Source organism: Lepidochelys kempii, chromosome 1 (genome assembly GCF_965140285.1).
Source record: "Lepidochelys kempii isolate rLepKem1 chromosome 1, rLepKem1.hap1, whole genome shotgun sequence".
In the NCBI taxonomy this organism is placed as follows: Eukaryota; Metazoa; Chordata; order Testudines; family Cheloniidae; genus Lepidochelys; species Lepidochelys kempii.
Window position 1 is genome coordinate 205,455,054 of NC_136380.1, and position 20,902 is coordinate 205,475,955.

General features: G+C 44.3%; 1 protein-coding gene across 2 annotated transcripts in view; it reads left to right on the forward strand.

Moving 5' to 3' along the window:
• The first annotated feature begins 6,025 nt into the window (after positions 1-6,025).
• The window catches only part of SLC22A15 (solute carrier family 22 member 15), a 40,916-nt gene continuing 26,039 nt past the window's right edge, over positions 6,026-20,902 (forward strand). Inside the window, exons 1-2 of one of the 2 annotated variants that reach the window (XM_073309177.1) lie at positions 6,026-6,286; positions 15,295-15,507. In XM_073309177.1, coding sequence (XP_073165278.1) covers positions 6,200-6,286; positions 15,295-15,507 — 300 coding nt within the window. In that variant the 5' untranslated portion in view covers positions 6,026-6,199. The remainder of the gene's footprint in view (positions 6,287-15,294; positions 15,508-20,902) is intronic. The other variant, XM_073309186.1, reaches the window with a different exon arrangement.

Genomic DNA, 20,902 nt, shown 5'->3' on the forward strand with positions numbered 1-20,902 from the left:
TACCAGAAGCTGGGCATGGGTGACAGGGGATGGATCACCTGATGATTTACCTGTTCAGTTCATTCCCTCTGGGGCACCTGGCATTGGCCACTGTCGGAAGACAGGATACTGGGTTAGATGGACCTTTGGTCTGACCCAGTATGGCTGTTCTTATGTTCTCTCTCCCACATTCCTCTTGTTGATTCATGTCTTAAATTTGCTTGTAAACTCTTCAGGGCAAGAGTTCTGTTTGTAGAACATCCTACACTTTTGGACCTTGATCCTCCGAACACTCCAGTAATAATAATGATAATTACTGTAATCATAAATAATACCTTGGGTGGTTGAAACATACCCTTGAGGACATAGGGGTGTCCATGATTTCCAGAGCACAGCCAGTTGCTTTCTATGAGGTGCATGAGAAAAGTTTTTGAACTTTTCTTTCATTACATAAAAACTGAGATTGCTGAGATCCAAAAAGGAGTGAAGCTTCCTGTTTTCTTGGGTATCAGGAATCACCTGAAAATCTCTTCCCTCTTTTTCCAGTGGTGCAGGATCAATTGGCTTTCTTTGCCAGGAGGGATTGGATGTTGTGTAGTCTCTTCCTGATACTGTAAAATGAGAGCCTTCTCCTGAAGATGATTTTGTAGTCCCTCTATATAATGCTGGTAGCCCTTTTTATCTGAGATAACCATGGGTCCTTGGGGATTACAGGCTCATAGACTTCCTCCGACAGGGAGATCCTCCAAGATGTACATGGATTAGATAGAGAAATGCTCTACTGCAAGCTGTGTACAGCTTCTGAACCCTGCTTCTGAAGAAGTCTCTGTGTCTCTGTTCCTCAGCTGGGGGCACCATATGATAAGAGTGTCCAATGGAGTAGAATCTTCCACCACTAGGCTGTTGTGGGGAGGTTGAGAGGATTAGCCATTGGTAGCCTTAGGATATGCCCCCAGACCACAGTCAGAGTATCATCTGGGTATGTCTCAATCAGTTCCTCAGGCACTGGTGCATCTCAGTCCCTCCTGTTCTCTGCCTATGACACACAATAGTTAAGACCCCTGAGGGCTGCACTATTTTGGTTTAATTCCAGTTGTTGGGTTTAGTGTGCAGATGGCTGAGTGGAGTAATGGCCTGTGATAGACAGGAGGGGTGTCTGAAGAAGCTAGTCCTGCTTAGGTTAGCATCAGGGGATGGTAAGCCTTTAGGTGAGACCAACATGCATTTTAGGACTGTCTGCTGATCTTCAAAGATATGGAACTCTTTAATGTATTTTATTATGAGAAAAAGTATCTGTGGGTAAGAACTTGCTTTGCTAAGCCTGTATTCCTTGCTTACCTGCCATGCTGTCACTGAAAGGGTTAATTGAGGAACTAGAGCTCCCACAGCCAACTGGACTCTGGGGAAATGTATCTAAGCCACTGGGGGGGGGTGGGCGCTCAGGAAGGCTGGGACACTGGTTCCATGGTCTAATGGTGAGTCTACACAGCAGCTAGACACCCATGGCTGGCCCTTGCCAGTCAACTCAGGCTTGCGGGGGCTCGGGCTGTGGGGCTGTTTCATTGCTGTGTAAACTTCCGTGTCATCCACAGGTATCTAGTTGTTGTGTAGACGTATCCTAAATTGGATTGACTACGTAGTTACACTGCCCAAGAGGGGTGTCAGACATGAGTCTGCACCTGGGTGTGTGCCCAAGAGACCCAGAGCTAGGAACAGTGACTTCCCAGTCACTATCCAGATCTGGAAGGCTGGCTTAGAAACATGTGAGTCCAGGATTTGGGTCCATTTACAAGACTGGTGTTAGTCCAGAAACGAGGGCTGGGCCAGGCTGTAACATCATTCAAATTCCAGCCAGAAATTTATCTTCTTAGATCCTCATTTAAAATTGAAAAGCACCTCCAAAGAAATGGTTTGTTTCACTGTCTGCAAAAAATGCAAATGGTACATTAGAGAAACAAAAAGGCCTTAGTGGATTGTTTGGAAAACAGTAATTAGCCATATGCTAGGCTTCCTTAGCATTATGGGGTAAGCCTGCTGCAATGCAGATGATTAGTCTGGTTAGAAAACTTTCATGTACAGTAAGAGAAAGCCAGCAAAGGAAAGTACCATGACAGGTATCTTTACCACCTCACTGATGACATTCCAGACAGCTGATGTCATGCTGCTGCAGAACATGTACTACAAGGAAGCCAAAAGAACTCCAGCACTGTTTTTCCCCTAAGAGAGGGACCTCAGAGCTATTTAGAATAGATATTGTAAACTGGGAACCAAAATTCTGATGGGTTGGAATGGTCTCCCAGCTTTAATAAGGTGGTTTAACCTATTTTCTTAGAGAGGTGAACTTGGAAAATGCATCTGGCAAGTTAGATCCATATGTGCATATCTAGTAATTTATGGGACTGAGGTCTGAGCTTACAGCCTTTCCTCATGGGAGTTATGCTAGTGAGTTCAATGGATTGCTCACATGAATAAGGGCTACAGTTGGGCGTTCGTATGGGAATTTATGGTTAGCTGCCAGCACTGTACATTTTTCTTCTGGGAAAATTTTCCTAATAAGCCAGAAATGAGGGTCTATTGGTCTTTCTGTTGGTAAAGGGTTTTGTGTGCAGGCTAATTAATTTTTGCCAGTTTGTGGTAGCATGGCGAGCTGGTATTATTCCTCAGTGGCTGCCTCCTTACACTCCTGAGGCGAAGCTTTCAGTTAAAAAAAAAAGTCTCTAGCCATTATGGTTGTGAAGATAAGTTTCAAAATATGAACCAGATGTAATTGTAAGTGTAAACTGTTGCCAGTTAACTCAGTGGGGGGTTCACTAAGAAATGTAATAGTGGCATTTTAAAAGTTAATATTTTAACTATTCCGTTGCTGATCAAAGCATGCAAGAAACAAGAGGAGGGCAATCATATTATGGTCTGCCCAACCTCTCTATTTCTTTTTGCTCATAGTGGAAATGTCATGAGCAGTAGGAATTGGAAGTAGCAGTAGATATCCATACTTCTGCATGCTGCTGAAGTGCTCTCCACAACCACTCCTTTAGACTGGAGTGCAAGACCTCACACAGGTCTATTGGAAGGGACCGGAGTCACTCCAGATTTAGGGGTGAGGCAGTGAGTTTAGGATTTGGGTAACGGTGAGAACATGGGTTAGTGGGTCCCTCACCCTATTCTGACTAGCCTACTCTAAGAAGGCTCCTTACCCCCACTTCTCACTATACAAATGCACTCTGGTCAGAACCCCCTGATTATTGTAACAGCCAAAAAAAAAAAACAGGAAAAGCCTGATTTTAGTGGAAGTAAGGTTTTTCTGCTTTTCCAGTCTTCACCTAAATTAATAGGGTTTTTTTCTCTCAAAAATTCATTAGGTTTTGACCAGAGTGCACAGGGGGAGAGAGAGAGGCAAAAGGCCTGGCCATAACGGGGTGAGGGCCTGGTTGCGTGTCCACCTTGGCTACATAAGCTGCCAAGTGGAAGCTGCTGTTGCTACCACAGGAAAAAAGTCTCATGGAATAACAAAACGCTAAAACCTTGGTATCCTCATGTTCTTGGGAGTTTTCTTGTGAAGATCAAGGGAAAATATACTGTAATAAATTCACGGCCTCTGACCATTTGTGGTTTCCTTGATGCAGCACACTAGGCAGAGAACATCCTCAACTTTGGGGCAACACTGAGGATACAACTCAGGTCCTCCTGCTACAAAAGTTGGATCTGTCTCACTGTTTGAGCTAAGTAAATACTTAAACCCAGTGCCTGCAGCGCTGGCCCTGAGACGGACTCGTAATTCTGTTGCCAGAGCAGTGGGATAGGCAAACACGAGCCCGGTCGTTACGGTATCCCAGCACGCTGCTTTGGGGCTGACAGTTCTCTGTGGTCTTCAGACAAAGCTGATTTTTTTCCCTGGAAGCCTAGGTGCAGAACTAGTCCAGCACGTTCAGAGTAACTCCTTCATGGACGACCCCTCCCCGGAAGGCAGCCTCTGAAACTGGGTGCTAGGCTGCACTTTGCATGCACAGCGCGGCACCCCCAGTAGCCAGCCCGCTCGCCACAACGCCCAAGAGGCCAGGGGACCTGGCCCTCACTCCCCTTCTGAGCGTTCGCGCCGGCACGAACTCTGCCACTCACCCTGCCCCGCCCACTTCTACTCTCGCTCCGCCCTTGTACCCCTCAAGCCCCCCCGCCCCTTCCTTATCAACGGCCGCAAAGGTGCCCGCCCACTTCCTGGATCCCAATAAGGGTCCGAGAAGGGCCGCACTGCGCATGCGCCGTCTCGTCGAGTTCCTCTATTGCATGTTGACAGGTTTCAGAGTAACAGCCGTGTTAGTCTGTATTCGCAAAAAGAAAAGGAGTACTTGTGGCACCTTAGAGACTAACCAATTTATTTGAGCATGAGCTTTTGTGAGCTACAGCTCACCTCATCAGATGCATGCCGTGGAAACTGCAGCAGACTTTATATATACACAGAGAATATGAAACAATACCTCCTCCCACCCCATTGTCCAGCTGGTAATAGCTTATCTAAAGTGATCATCAGGTGGGCCATTTCCAGCACAAATCCAGGTTTTCTCACATCCCCCCACCCCCATACACACACAAACTCACTCTCCTGCTGGTGATAGCTCATCCAAACTGACCACTCTCCAAGTTTAAATCCAAGTTAAACCAGAACATCTGGGGGGGGGGGGGTAGGAAAAAACAAGAGGAAATAGGCTACCTTGCATAATGACTTAGCCACTCCCAGTCTCTATTTAAGCCTAAATTAATAGTATCCAATTTGCGAATGAATTCCAATTCAGCAGTTTCTCGCTGGAGTCTGGATTTGAAGTTTTTTTGTTTTAAGATAGCGACCTTCATGTCTGTGATTGCGTGACCAGAGAGATTGAAGTGTTCTCCGACTGGTTTATGAATGTTATAATAACATTATAACTCTCATAAATCTTGGGAGACAGGCCAGTCCTTGCCTACAGACAGCCCCGCAACCTGAAGCAAATACTCACCAACAACCACATACCACACAACAGAACCACTAACCCAGGAACTTATCCTTGCAACGAAGCCCGTTGCCAATTGTGCCCACATATCTATTCAGGGGACACCATCACAGGGCCTAATAACATCAGCCACACTATCAGAGGCTCGTTCACCTGCACATCCACCAATGTGATATATGCCATCATGTGCCAGCAATGCCCCTCTGCCATGTACATTGGTCAAACTGGACAGTCTCTACGTAAAAGAATAAATGGACACAAATCAGATGTCAAGAATTATAACATTCATAAACCAGTCAGAGAACACTTCAATCTCTCTGGTCACGCAATCACAGACATGAAGGTCGCTATCTTACAACAAAAAAACTTCAAATCCAGACTCCAGCGAGAAACTGCTGAATTGGAATTCATTTGCAAATTGGATACTATTAATTTAGGCTTAAATAGAGACTGGGAGTGGCTAAGTCAGTATGCAAGGTAGCCTATTTCCTCTTGTTTTTTCCTACCCCCCCCCCCCCCAGATGTTCTGGTTTAACTTGGATTTAAACTTGGAGAGTGGTCAGTTTGGATGAGCTATCACCAGCAGGAGAGTGAGTTTGTGTGTGTATGGGGGTGGGGGGGATGTGAGAAAACCTGGATTTGTGCAGGAAATAGCCCAACTTGATTGTCATGCACATTGTGTAAAGAGTTGTCACTTTGGATGGGCTATCACCAGCAGGAGAGTGAATTTGTGTGGGGGGGTGGGGGGATGTGAGAAAACCTGGATTTGTGCTGGAAATGGCCCAACCTGATGATCACTTTAGATAAGCTATTACCAGCAGGACAGTGGGGTGGGAGGGGGTATTGTTTCATGATCTCTGTGTGTATATAAAGTCTGCTGCAGTTTCCACGGTATGCATCCGATGAAGTGAGCTGTAGCTCACGAAAGCTCATGCTCAAATAAATTGGTTAGTCTCTAAGGTGCCACGAGTCCTCCTTTTCTTTTTGCATGTTGCCCGTGTTCCTTTCCCGCTAAGTTGCGCATGCGTCCCCGGTTTCTCTCGCTCTCTTCTCCCACCCCGGGAGAACGCGCATGCGCATCGTGTCTCCCGGCAGCGAGCCGTCGTGTCGGTTGCTTTAGCAGAGCCGCTGGCTGCTTCCCGCCCGGCCGGGGATGCGCTGCCTGCGGCCCTGGCGCAGGGGCTGGCCGGGCCCCCGGTGCTACTGCTGGGCGTGCGAGGGGGCGGGCCCGGCCCGGCATGGAGGTGGAGGAGGCCTTCGCGCTGGTGGGGCAGATGGGGCCCTACCAGGTGTATCTGTGCGCGCTGCTGGCCGTGCTGCTGCAGGTGGGGCCCGGCCCGGCGCCTCGTGCGGGGGTCGGGGGGAGCCTGTGGGGAGGGGCGGGCGTGGGGTGAGGGGGCCTGTGGGGAGGGGCGGGCGTGGGGTGAGGGGGCCTGTGGGGAGGGGCGGGTGTGGGGCTGGGGGGGGGGGTGAGGAGGTGATTGGGGGCGCTGTGCCCGGGGGCGCGGGTAAGGAGGTCTGTGGGGGGGGGTGTCCTGTCCTGGGGGGGCGAGTGAGGGGGCCTGTCCTGGTGGTGCCCTGTGCCTGGGAGGGGCGGGGGAGGACGGCGGGGGAGGGACCTGTGCATTGAGGTGCGTGTTTTTATGCTTGCACATTTCTTGTAATTCAGTGGAATTTGAAGACTCAACTCTTCCATCTTTTTTTCCCCTCCCCTTAAAACGAACAAGAATTGTATAGCAAAACTCACTTCACTATTGTGGTTAGAATTTTGCATACTCCAAATTGATGATTTCTTCCTTCGCTGTAGCCTGGCTGCATTGCACAGATGGAATATTCTGCATTACTAGTCACGCTTTTGAGTCTAACTTCAATACACAATGATTTCACCTTTGTCTCTGTGTGGGTGTGGACAACTCAGGTAGAGTTATGTGGGAATTGCACAGCTCTGTGTGTGTGTGTGTGTATATATAGTGTGGCCCAGTGACAGTGGTTATAGAAATTATAATCTGACTTTCGAATGTTTAAAATTCTTTGCCACATAAATGTATGTCTTTATATCTATATTTTATGTCTTTTACAGTATCTCTTTAAAAAAATCTTTAAAATAGTTATCTTTAAATTCAGACCTTAAAGCATGATGTACCTGTAGATAGGAAAAGCTGGACTCCAGTTTCTTGAAGCACCTGCTTCTTTCTCTACTGATTTAAAAGATATTGAACCTTTAAGCTATCTTTGGTTGCAGGACTGACTGGATGTGGGTCAGTAATCCCCCCAGGTAGAGCAGGAGTCTGGATCAAATTTGCATTGGGATGGAGGGATAGTAGGGGAATTATCATTTCTGTGATATTTTAATTTTTTTAAGGCAGTTAGTGGAAAGGTACTAGTCCTGACTCAGAGGGAATAATGAGCGAAGTGCAAGGGAGTGGGTGAAAGGTACTTGATATATGCAGTTTATTTTATGGTTGAAGAGAGTTTGTTAAAATATATCTGGTATACATACACACACACATACACACTATGGGGGTTATGACTGTTTTCATTAACCCTCTTCTCTCTCTCACACCTGCACATTTTCAGAATATAAATTCCTTCAAGTCACAAGCTACTGCATGAAATAATTTTGGTATAAAGCTTCATCTTTTCCCTTCTTCATAGCCATTCCAAATCTTTTATACAACCAAATGAATCAAGCTTCTATTTTGTTAAAATCAGCTCATAAGGTCAGCCTTAAATGCTAGAAGTTATTGATGCTTTTCAGGGCAAGAAAGGTGGAGCATGCTTTGCTGCTGTTCAACACCTTCATTTTCCAAATCTCAAATACCTTTAGTCTTAAATCTACAATGTTACCTTGTCTCCTGCCTCTGGGTGATCTATTCTGTGAAAGATGGTTCAGCACCATAATGCTCACATTGCCAAGAGGAATAATTGGGTACCTTTCACAATCCCCTGCCATTGAGTCCTACTGCAGCAATGCCATTTTTTTTTCATTTTGCTAAATTCATCTCTTTCTCCAAGGTGCAGATTTAATCTTTTTGTACTAGAAAGGTCAAAGTTTCGTTACTTATTGTGTTTGACAGTACGTGTTTCACCTATTATTTGCTGGAAACAATGAGGCTGCTTGTGAATTGTTGATAAGGCAATTCAAGTGGCAGCAAAGCAGTGTTGAAAGTGTTCTTGTTTTCTTTCTTTTTAAAGACAGTTGGACTGGATCTCTTGGCAACAATAATAGTCAAATGTATGAGACTATATCATTCAAATCTAATGTAAATTCATCAATACTTCATTATAAGGGCTGATTACGGTGTTTTTAATTAATGAAATGCAGCTACAGTAAAAAGCGGTAATGGCTGGAATGGTAGGGGTCATGGATGTAAAAGCATCCAGGATGAAACACTTCATAGAAATAATTTTAGGTTTTGGGGGCATTGTATGGGTCATTTGTTGCGTCATTACAACTTTCTGAGCTTCCTTTGCATTGCAGAGGAGCTGCACAAATGGGGGGCTAATGGGTAGGGCACCTCTCAAGGCTGTGATTCAAGGCTTTCCTACGACTAGGACCAGGGGTTTATCATATGTAAAGGGCAGGGGCTGAGGGAGGAAAAGGGGCACAGAGAATGTTTATCAGTTTGATTTGTTTGGGTGGCAGGTACTGCCTGGAAATAGATTGATGCCCAAGACACATGCTTTTTGAGATTAACTAGGAGTGGACCTGAGGCTTCTGTGAGAAGGAGTTCCATGTGTTGCAGTTTGTCTGGCTGTATTAGCTATATCGGCAAGTCTCCTAGCATAGATGCAGCTTATAACAGCAAAAGAGTTCTTTTGCCAATATAGTATACACCAAACAAAAAAAAAGTCAGCAAAAGGACTTTTTTTTTCTGATATAACTCAAGGTACAACTACACTACAAAGTTAAGTCGACATCCAGCTGCCACAGTAATTAAGTCGGTCGTGAATGTCCTCACCATGCTCTTGTTGGAGGAGTGTCCTCACTAGCAACGCTTGCATTGATGCACAGAGCATTTGTACCATGGCTATCTATCCCATGGTGCAAGTAGCTGCAGGGGGCTTGGGCAAGGGTTTGCAATGCCTCATGGGACAAAAACATTGTTGCAGTGGGGAATGGGAACATGGGTTTGGCCTCCCATGATGCAGTGTCCTCCCTCCCTCCCCTGATATCAACAGCAAACAACTTTCTTGCACCTTCTTTCGAAAGCCTGGCTTAGCTGTGCGTATGCCATAGCTTGAGAAGCATGGACCCTGCTCAGCTGTGCACTCTTGTTGTGAGCATTACAAACTCCTCGCTCCTTATCCTGCGTTATTTCCAGAGCCAAGACAGGAGCCGCTGTGTGTAACATTGTGATGTCATTCAAGCAGCACTGCTGCAAGCCATAGAACGAAACAGTTCCCGGTTGCTGGTGGAGTGTCACGCAGCAGCTGAACATGGTGGAGTGCCGTTTCTGGTATGGAGAAATAAGCATTGACAGGTGGAATAGGACAAGAAATAATGGGCTTAAATTGCAGCAAGGGAGGTTTAGGTTAGACATTAGGAAAAACTTCCTAACTGTCAGGATGGTTAAGCATTGGAATAAATTGCTTAGGGAGATTGTGGAATCTCTGTCATTGGAGATTTTTAAGAGAAGGTTAGACAAACACCTGTCAAGGATGGTCTAGATAATGCTTAGTCCTGCCATGAGTGCAGGGGACTGGACTAGATGACCTCTCAAGGTCTCTTCTAGTCCTATTCTATGATTCCTGTGTAGTTCAGGCTGGAGTGCATTTGGGGCATTGAGTTGCCATGATCAGCTGGTCTGGCGAGCTCTCCAGGCTGATCACACAGGAAATGGGAATTCAAAACTTCCCGGGGCTTTAACAGGGGAGGAACTGTTTCCTGTGTACCTGGCTGCTCTACAGCAGAGTAGAAAATGATCTCCAGAGTGGTCACAGTGGAGTATTGAGGGTCACCTTCTGGAAGCCAATTCAATCAACTTACACAATGCTGCTTCTACACTGCCTCTCGGTTGACCCATCAACATCTAATTAAGTGCTATGCCTCTCATGGAGGTGGAGTAATTAAATTGACATTACAGGCAAGTTAGGTCATCAGAAATGACCTGGTAGTATAGATGCATACATTATTAGGTGGCTTCTGTAGACCTGGCCTAAGTCTACACTAGGGCTTATGAGTGGGGAGGAAGAGGGGGGAAATGAAACTCTACCCAACATAGCTATGTGAGCAAAAGTTTAAATGTAGACCAGGCCTAAGAAAATACCTGACTTCATGTAGGTGGTTTTTGCTCCAAACTGGAAACTGACCAATAAGACCATGAAATCTGCTTCCACCCAGGAAAGGGACCACACAGTGCTTGAAAAATTTACCAGGTGCCATGCCAGCATGGAAGTTAGAGGCTTCCTGGGCCATCTAGGAGCAATACTCTGAGAAACTTTCTCCTTCATCCCCCAGGTACCAAGAATGAGGATGAGTAGACAGAGGGTGCTGCTGCTGCACCCTGTGGTGAGCACCCCAATTCTAATAATTGGTTTAAAAAAACAAACCAAAAACCACAACTTTAAAGGTGACCAAGAGAGGACTTGTTAAAACAACCCAAAAATATTGTGCTTGCTTCTTTTTGACTACTATATGATAAAGAATGTGTAATTTTTTTTCTAAAATGTGTTGTTTTGTGTGTGTGTGTGTTCACTTTTACATCAGTAGTATGAGAAATGCCAACTCTGGTCTTTCTTTGTTTTATTGGAGGATATCCAGGTTGTCTTGGAGTTTTTTTATGATGAGAACAGACACCTTGGTATCGGGAGCAGAGGTGATGAGATATTTTTGTTAGATATTGACTTAACACATTAATATTTTGGAAATTAACTTCAAAACTTTAACAGATTAGTTTTAAACAGTCTGACTAAAAATCTATTCCCCTCTGTAACACTGCCTGAAGTGGCTCAAGAGCGAGAATATCAACCTCAGGGCTGACTGTTAGGAACCAGGGCACAAACCCAACATTGGTTGCGAATTCTATAGTTAGATTTTACCAACCAGTTATCAAGTGTAAATTCCTCAGATTCTATAACAGCCTTAGCATGGAGTCAGAGAGGCCCCTTGCATATTCTAATCTATGTTGCCACCCAGGTGAGCTTACCTTTTGGATTGGTCCCTTGTACCAAAAATCACAGCAATATCGAGGTTACTCCCAGTCTTAAAGGACCTGTCACTCTACCTCGGGTCAGTTACACTTAGTTCTCACACCAAAGACAATGCTTGTAGTCAGTCCTATAATAAATTATATAAAGATTTATTATGAAGGAAATGCACCTGGGAGTTATTTACAAGGTTTAAGCAGGTACATGTAGATAAGATTGTAATTTATTTGTGTAGGTTTCAAAAGGTAATAAAAGCTTCTATAATCAGCAAACTCTGTATCTCTTTTAGGGCTATCCCTAAGCAGCTGGGTATCTCTTGCTTATGCCTAGAAACACTCCCTCTCGCCTCCCCCCCCTCCCCCCCCACCGGTTCAAATAGCATAGAGATACCTAATCCCTTTTATACAGGGTTTTAATCACCCTGCTGCCATGTGCTCTGAGCTGCAAACTCAGCTGATAGGAGGAATCCACTTGCATGACTCATCTTCACAGGCAGGGAAGGTGGATGGAGACAGCAGAACAACAAATGTCTTTTGTCCTCTTTAAGATCCCACAATAGTCCATCTGATGTCAATGGACCTTTCCTGTTGGGAAGGACATAATGTCTTCTATTGAAGATCAGCCTTTCACACTAATTAATGTCTTTCCTGTCTGGTGACTTACAGTCACAGAGGCCCACAATGCAATGGCTCAAATATTACCTTACAATATGGGATTCAGGTGTTATAAATGAAACTATTGCATACAGCAACGCCCAAGCAGTCAATAAAGCCTAAATACTGAACATTCTTTTAATTCTAATGCCTATTTTAACAATACTAACACACAAGTGAGCCAGACTGATTCCAACTGTGCATTTGTCAGGGTTCAGTTGAGACATGGGTACTTGGGCATGAGCTGGCACCTGGTCTCCCAGGGTCACACCCTCTCAGTTGGTCAGCTTGCACTTTCTTCGCTCTTATGGTGATGTAATTTCACAGGTTTGCTAGTCATCAGAGTTTTCTGGGCAAGACAGGATCTGAATTTTGATTGTTTTTTGTGTTAAGCACATTAGAAAAACTACATCTTTGAAGCCTACTGCATCCATCATAAAGAAGAAAAAAGGGCATATGGCTATTTTTCCCTTTTGATGGTCACCTATTAATATAAATCAGTGCTTTGTCTGTGTGGAAACAATACCATCATTGTGTGGAGCAAATTCAAATGTTATAGGACTATAAGGCAGAGTGTAAACTAAATGGCATGATTTTGACTTATTTTATTGTATAGAATGAATACCAAATTGAAAATAAAAGGCCTGGTTCTCTACTACCTTGCAGAATTATTTACCCATTGCAAAATTAATGTAAAACATTAGTGTTCTGATTGTGTAACATCACATCCCCCCAAATTGTGATAAAATAGAAATTAGGCTTTTATTTGCCTTCTGGATTTTTTACCTGTGATGTTGATCTAGGTCATATTTTTCAAGCTTTTCTCTATAACTATGAGGGCCAGGATCTGTTTTTAAATGAAAGGTGAGATTCTCACTTAATTTCAGAAGCTAAGGCTTTGAGAAAACACTAAATGTCTCCAGGCTTATGACAAAATTGAGTTGGCAACATTGCTGTTGGCAAAAAAGCTCTGAGGAGCTTTGGGTTAAAACAGTCTTAGAACAGTGAGTCCAATAAGCTGTAATGCAGAAATATGTTCTATATTTAATAGCAGCAAGATATGTCCCGAATATTTCATGTACTTCTTTAATTTAAAGGACCAAGTGACCATTTTTAAAAATAGGCTTTTAAAAATTGTTCTTCTCTGTGTATGCTGTTACCTGTAGAAAACTTGCAGCTGAAATCTTTCCATACCAAAATATCTATCTCTTCCCATTGGACACTTGTATCTGTCTATTTTTGGATTGAGTGCTCTGTGGAGTAGATTTCTTTTAAAGGAAAAATGAGTATTGTGCTTCCATTCCCCAAACCAAATGTGTCAAAATATTTTACTAATTTAAGGGTGCTGCCTGTTAACTTGGTAATAAATGTATTTTGGGCTTATAAGAACCCTTGAATCCTCAAGTGTTGTTTAGTCCAGGATAGCATTATTTGATGTTTTGTTTAAATAAGATCACACAATCCAGCAGACCTAGGAGATATATCTGGTAATGCCACAAACAACTTTATAAAATCTTCCCTTATTTTTTCTGATTTCCAGTTGGGGGATTTCCATTTTTACAGAAAGTCTTAGAACAGTAGTTTTCAACCTGGAGTCTGGACACCTTGAATTTGTAGACTGGTGTTCTGTGGATCTTCTTTGTTAATGGGGAAACAACTCGCTATTGTACACACTACAACTTACGTCGGTATAAGTTATGTCATTCAGGGGTGTGAATAGCCACCCCCCTGCGCGACGTAAGTTACACCAACCTAAGCACCGGTGTGGACAGCGCTGTGTCAGCAGGAGAGCTTCTCTCACTGACATAGCTACCACCACTCGGGGGGCTGGATTAATTAAGTTGATGGGAGATCTCTGTCCTGTTGGCTTGGAGCATCTGCACTAGCAGCACTACACTGGTGCAGCTGCCCCACTGTAAGCTCTGTAGTGTAGCCATAGCCTCAGTCTTCAACCAGCAATGTTCCCTGCTGTAGGCCAGACTAGGGCGCTTTGGATTTTCAGTGGGCTTTTTGACTAAATAAAAAGCATCTGTCTGATCCCTGACTCGTCTTTGTCAGGTTGTATGACGGATTTTTGTTACCAATCTGCCTGAGGCATCAGGTGATCAGGCTGAGACCGCAGGATCTTTAGGGGAGGAGATGAAGGAGCAAACCAAGCATCTAAGTTTTAAAGCTTTATTGATAAAATAATAGTGGAGAGTGCTGGGAGGAGGGGGGTTCCCCACATCACTGAGGAAGGAAGAAAGCGTTAGTGCCCCAAGCCCTAACCCACTTTCATACTCACACCTGCACTACCCGAGGCTGGCCAAGCCTAGGTGTAATGTAAGAAGAAGGGGGGGGGGTGGACGGGAGTTCTTGTCCCGTGCTTGGGTCATCAAGGGTCCACTGTTGATCTCCAGGTCGCTTCGGCTCTTAGAAGGGTTTTTAAGTTTTGGGTTCTTTTGGGGGCGTTTCGTTCAACGACCTCTGTTTCTGGTGCTTTTTGTACCAGTCCAAACCAACTTTCTGTGGCCGCCTCAGCTTTCCCAAAACACTCCGGCTCCAGGGACATGAAACTCCGCTTCACCCCCACCCGTCATCTCACCTGTTTGCAATCTCTGCAGCCCTGATTCAGTTTACTTTTTCTTTTCTCATGGCTGGCTGGGGCTGAGTGAGATCTTGTCGAGTGCCATGACCTTGGGTTGGGGCCAGTGTTGTATTGTCAAATTGAGCTAGCTAGCTGTAGTGTCGACTTAACCCGTGCTCTGCTCTCTTCTTCCTTCCCCCTCTGGCCTCTCGCAACCTGCAAAGAAATCTTCCACCCCACACTCACACCTTTGACCCTTCCCAAAATGTTTGCGAAGCTTGCAACAGCATTAGCAATATACAATGCTAATCTGCCTCTCCCAGGGGACCCCTTGAAAGAGGGGGCCATTGGGGTGTGACAGTTGCGTGTGTGTGTATTAATATAAATCAATTGATCAGGTTTGTAGAAGACACCAGTGTTGGGAATGTAGCAAACAGGAGGACACAATCAAACTGCAATGAGATCTGGAGAGATTTGATTGGTGATGGGGGTGTCTGCTGTAGGCAGTGGGGAGATATGTGGTTCAAATAGTAAAATGTCCCCCCAAAGGGGACAAAGTGAACAGTACAGACATAAAATCACGAGATGGAAAAGAATGTAATCTAGTTCCATTAAAATGCATTTTCATCTTGTTTTCTTGATACTCTTCTAAATTATGTATCCAAGCCCTGTATTTCCTGTAGTTGTCACTGGGTTCTTAAGGTTGGTGGGAAAGGAGGTATCCACAAAGAGGGTTTCTCAATAAGTGATCCACGCTCTAAAAGCATGTGAACCACTCGTCTGGAATCATGATACTGGAATATATGATGTTAGATATTGGGGACCAGTCAAAGCATCTTGAAGTCATAAGAGAATCTAAAAAGACAGGAAGGGCATTTTAAAACTGACTTGAAATCTCTGTGGATGAAATGCTAACCCAACACCAAAAAAGCAACATCTTTGATTGTTGTCTGTTTTGTTTCAGCTCTATGCAGCTACTGAAGCAATCCTCATTGCGCTAGTAGGGGCGACACCTCCCTACCACTGGGACTTTGAAGAGCTCTCAGCTAATCAAAGCCATAGCAACCAGTCAACTAATGAAGAGAGAGCCTTTGGGGAATGGCTTCTGACAGCCAATGGGAGTGAAGTTCATAAGCATGTACACTTCAGCAGCAGCTTCACGTCAATAGCTTCCGAGGTATTAAATAATGAAATGGGTTTCTCAGCTTAGTGTGAGATTAATACATCTCATGGGGGCAAAGTGGGAGGAGTAGAGGAGCCGGTTGTACAATTTTCTTGTCTTGGTTTCCAAACCAATGAGTGTTTTGATTATCAAAGAAGTAGGTGCTTTAGTCCAACTGGAGAACAAGTTGTCTGTTCAAATGTATGCGTGGAAACAACAAACCAGCCTTGTTCTGCTGTATAGACCGTGCTCATTTGGGTCTCCTCCAAAACTTTAATAAGTTTCCCGTATGGGAGTTGTACATTACACTGTTGCATGTTTCTAGAAGTGGATTGGAACTGAGAAAAAGGATCAGTGGCATTAGTGTTCAAAGTTCTGCATGGTGGCTGTGTTCTTCCTCTGTAATTTTTGTCATTCTCATGATGGGGCTTAATTCATAAATAGTGCTATGCTTAAATATACCCCAGGCTGCTCTGTAGCTCCTCCATAGCTGAAGCTGTTTAAGGTATTCCAGGGTGAGGTTTAGGGTTTATAGGTATGGACTATAAGTTTTTGCAAGTATCCCTCACATGGTGCCTACGTAATTCCCCATATAAACTACTCCGGTCTGTATTGGGGTGGGGATTTGGACAGTGCTTGAGATGCTGTGGAGCTAGGCCTTAGATCAGGGGTTGGCAACCTTTTGAGAAGTGGCATGCCAAGTCTTCATTAATTTAAGGTTTGGCTTGCCAGTAATACATTTTACGTTTACGGGGGCCGGTGGACGGATTCTGTCTGCCAGCCCCTGCCAGGCGGGGTCCCGGCCGCTGGCCCCGCTCAGCCCGCTGCCTGCCTGGGGTTCCGATCATCCAGGCAGGCAGCGGGCTGAGTGGGGCTGGCGGCCGGGATCCCGAATGGCAGCAGAGTGCCCCCAAAAATCAGCTCGCACGCCGCAGGTTGCTGACCCCTGCCTTAGATACACATTAACACTAAATTAGCATATGTAGTTGCCCATTTTGAGCACATTTACTTGTAAATGTAAGACCTGAATTTAGACCTGTGCAGTTTAGCCAACTGTTAGTGGTTATAAATGTATGGTCAATATCCAGAGGTATTAATTTAGCTTGGACATGTGTTTTAAAAAAACTCAAACTTCATTGGTTGAGTAAGGCTATGTTTTAGTCATGGGTATTTTCAGTAAAAGTCATGGACAGGTCACGAGCCATGAATTTTTGTTTACTGCCCGTGACCTGTCCATGACTTTTACTGAAAATACCCATGACTAAATCTTGAGTGCTCTGTGGGAGGTGCCATGCATACTTTGGGAGGTGGTGGCCTGGGACCCCTGTTGGTGCTGGATACGGAGTTTGGCAGGGCTGGCAGACTCCCTACATGGCTCTGCCTGGGACCCTGGAAGCAGCAATATGTCCCTTGGCTCCTAGACAGAGGTGCAACCAGGGGTCTCCATGCACTGCCTTCGCCCCAAGCACCAGCTCCACAGTTCCCATTGGCCAGGAACTATGGCTAATGGGAGCTGCGGGGACGGCACCTGCATGTAGAGGCAGTCCACAGCGCCGCCTTGCCACCCCTTAGCCTAGAAGCCAAAGGAGGGACATGTTGCCGCTTCTGGGGAGCCCTCCAAGGTAAGCACTGCCCTGAACCTCACCCCCCTCTCGCACCCCAGCCCTGAGCCCCCTCCTGCACCCAAATTCCTGCTGCCGCTGGGGGGGGGGGGGCAGCGGGCGGCGCAGTGGCCCGAGACTGCCCCAGCGGCGGCTGGTGCAGCTGGCTCAGGGGCTGCCCGAGCTGCTCAGGTGACCCCCAAGCCAGCTGCATCAGCTGCTGCAAAATCACGGAATCTGTGACTTGCCGCGACAGTCTCTCAGCCTTAGTTACGAGCATGTTAATAAAAACTGCCAGTTTTAATACACTCCCGACTGTGTTCAGAGATACTTTCTGTGCTGCTCCATCCTGTATTATAAAGCAAAAAGAATGAAGAGTAAAAAAGAATATAATGTTCATAACTCTAAATTTAAAATGTGATTGTGTATAATAACTTTAGTGCATAACTTAAGACAATTTAAATTGGCTATAACATTTTAAAATCTTCTGTAGACACTTCTGTATTCATCCTCTTGAACTCTTCCCCCTTGTTTTTAACCTTAAGTACGTTTGTGTATGTGTCATCAACCAATGTCTTAGGACTTAAATTCTCCATAGAGTTTTTCACATGGCTTCATTCTGTAGATAGGAGATGTAAGCAAAGAACAAATAAAAAATAATTAAGGAAGTACTTACACAAAAAGTTTGTATCTGAACCCACATATTTTGGAAAAGTTCAGAATTGGATCTGCAGCATGGATTCATCTTTTTAAAAATTCTGCATCCTACTAAGATAAATGTAAACTACAGCATGTTTCGGATCTGCTAGGGGTATAGTGCATATTTGGAGGAAGATCACCTCACACTAAACTGGGAGGAGAGGTAGATACGCTGGAGGGTAGGGTAGATACAGAGGGCCCTAGACAAATTGGAGGATTGGGCCAAAAGAAGTCTGATGAGGTTCATCAAGGACAAGTGCAGAGTCCTGCACTTAAGACGGAAGAATTCCATGCACCGCTACAGACTAGGGACCAAGTGGCTAGGCAGCAGTTATGCAGAAAAGGACCTAGGGGTTACAGTGGACGAGAAGCTGGATATGAGTCGACAGTGTTCCCTTGTTGCCAAGAAGGCCAATGGCATTTTGGGATGTATTTGTAGGGGCATTTCCTGCAGATCGAGGGATGTGATCGTTCCCCTCTATTCGACATTGGTGAGGTGTCATCTGGAGTACTGTGTCCAGTTTTGGGCCCCACACTACAAGAAGGATGTGGAAAAATTGGAGAGAGTCCAGCGGAGGGCAACAAAAATGATTAGGGGACTGGAACACATGAGTTATGAGGAGAGGCTGAGGGAACTGGGATTGTTAGCTGCTTTCAACTACGTGAAAGGGGGTTCCAAAGAGGATGGATCTAGACTGTTCTCAATGGTAGCTGATGACAGAACAAGGAGTAATGGTCTCAAGTTGCAGTGGGGGAGGTTTAGGTTGGATATTAGGAAAAGCTTTTTCACTAGGTGGGTGGTGAAACACTGTAGTGCATTACCTAGGGAGGTGGTGGAATCTCCTTCCTTAGAAGTTTTTAAGGTCAGGCTTGACAAAGCCCTGGCTGGGATGATTTAATTGGGGATTGGTCCTGCTTTGAGCAGGGGGTTGGACCAGATGACCTCCTGAGGTCCCTTCCAACCCTGATATTCTATGATTCTATGTGGTATTCTAAAGGTTTTAGCCTAGATTTTTCAAAAGTGATGCAATTTTTGGGTGCCCAACTTGCAACATCTTAAAGGAGCCTGATTTATAGAGATGCTGAACAACCACACTGTGAAAAGCCTCCTTCTTTAGGCATGTCATAATGAGCACTGAAAAATCACCTCTTCTCAAAATCTAGACCCTTGTAGACAAGTTCTGAATGATCATGTTTCTCATGAGATATTGGACACCATGCCATACTAGAAATTGGGGCTTTAAACTACTGGAATGGGGAGATTCTCAGACTTCAGTGTGGGATGCAGTAATTGTCCTGTTGCATGGAAGGTTCTGCTGTAGTAGGCTTTAAAGTTAGGAGGTTTTAAAGGTATTAGTTATAACTTCCCTTTTTAAGTTCTGTTCAGTTGCGCTTCTAATAACTGTGGTACCTGGCTTTACAGGTGGAAAGTATAGTTCTATTAAAATACTGTCAAATGTACAAAAACTGCCTAAAAAAATTTCTGTAAAATATGTTTTAATTCATGATGGAGTGGTCTAAAGACATGATCTGCATTTATTTGGGATGATCTGCACACTGTTGTAAACGTTAATGTGGCCGTCACAAATTCATGCTAGAAAAAAATCGACTAACTCACAGACCAAGTATTTCATGAATTGATGTGATGTAATGGGCCTTATACAGGGGAAAGAAGTACTATGTCTTGACTACATTAAAATGAAGTTCTTCTAACCGTTTGGGTGAATTTAGAGAGCAAATTTGTTGTAACTGAATTATTCCCTGAGCTGTGACTGATTCAGAAAGCATCTAGTTTTACTCAGACACATGATTATCGGGCTTAATTAACATTTATATCAAGAATTACAATATGATTCTTGTGATATTAGAGGAAAAAAACTGCTTAGATAATTGAAATGTGTGTATATGTTATCAGAGTCCTGTTCTCTAGATGTTTCCACATACAGTGGGAAAAAACATTTGAAAAATGCATGGCAATAATTAACTTTAGAAGCTAATTTTCTCAAGCATCTGGATTCCTTATGGCCATGTTACTAACTATAACAGCATGCACATATCGCCCATTAAGCGATAATTCAGAATGACACATACAGTAAGACTAATCAAGTTATTTTCATGGTGTTCCTGAAATATTCTGTAGGCTTTGATTACATGCTTTTGCTGCTTCTGATGAGGCTGTTCATTACTGGGCTTCAAACCAGTTTTTTGAGCTCTGCTAGAAAAACTATATGTAACAGTGTTTGGAGCATCTGGGTAGTAGAGGACAGAAGGGAATTCAGAAGGTCAGTGCACAGATGTTTCAAGAGTGGGGAAAATGACACAATCATACAGCCAACACGTCAGGGAAAGGATCTGTATGTTGTTTTTGGGAAGTGAACACAGCAGCAATAAACAGGGAAAGATAAACAAGATGGTTGTAGTGGAGAGAACACAAGAGAAGATAGTATCATTGAACAGTATGGAACACTTATTAGGTTCATTCTGGAATTCCTTTGTGTCGGATGTTATTGCCTTGTAGAGGCTGCAGTATATAGACCTGCTACAAAAATGAAACTGGATCTGATTTCAATTCCAAGAACAAACCCAGCCCTATAAGAGACTTGGATGTTATCAAGTAGAAATGTTCATAATAACAAAATGGATTGTAAAGTTGACCGAGGTAACTTTTTTTTTTTTATTTTGATGAAGGGTTCAGGAATTAGGGGACATCTGAGGTGAATATGTGCAGAACAATTTCTTGCTAAAGATAATAAAACTTCTCATCTTCACTTTCAAGGCTTTGTACAACTCTCCCCCAGTGTTTCCCTTCTTAGCCATCAGTGTCAGCCTTGAGGCCACATGTGTTTCCTTCTCCCAGTCCTTCATTAATGCCTCTTTCCATGCTGCATCCTGTTCTTGGAATAAACACCTAATGTCACCTAATGCTCTGGGTCTCCACCTTCTCATTCAAATCCTTTCTAGAGTCTCACTTCTTGTATTGCTAACCCCAAGAACTCAATCGTGAGTTAGCCTACCCCAAAATCATGAGATTTTTGTTTGTTACATGGTTTGAGTGTTTAGGGTGCACTTGGGTCATGTTTGGCAGGGGAAGTGGGGAGGCGTATGGACCT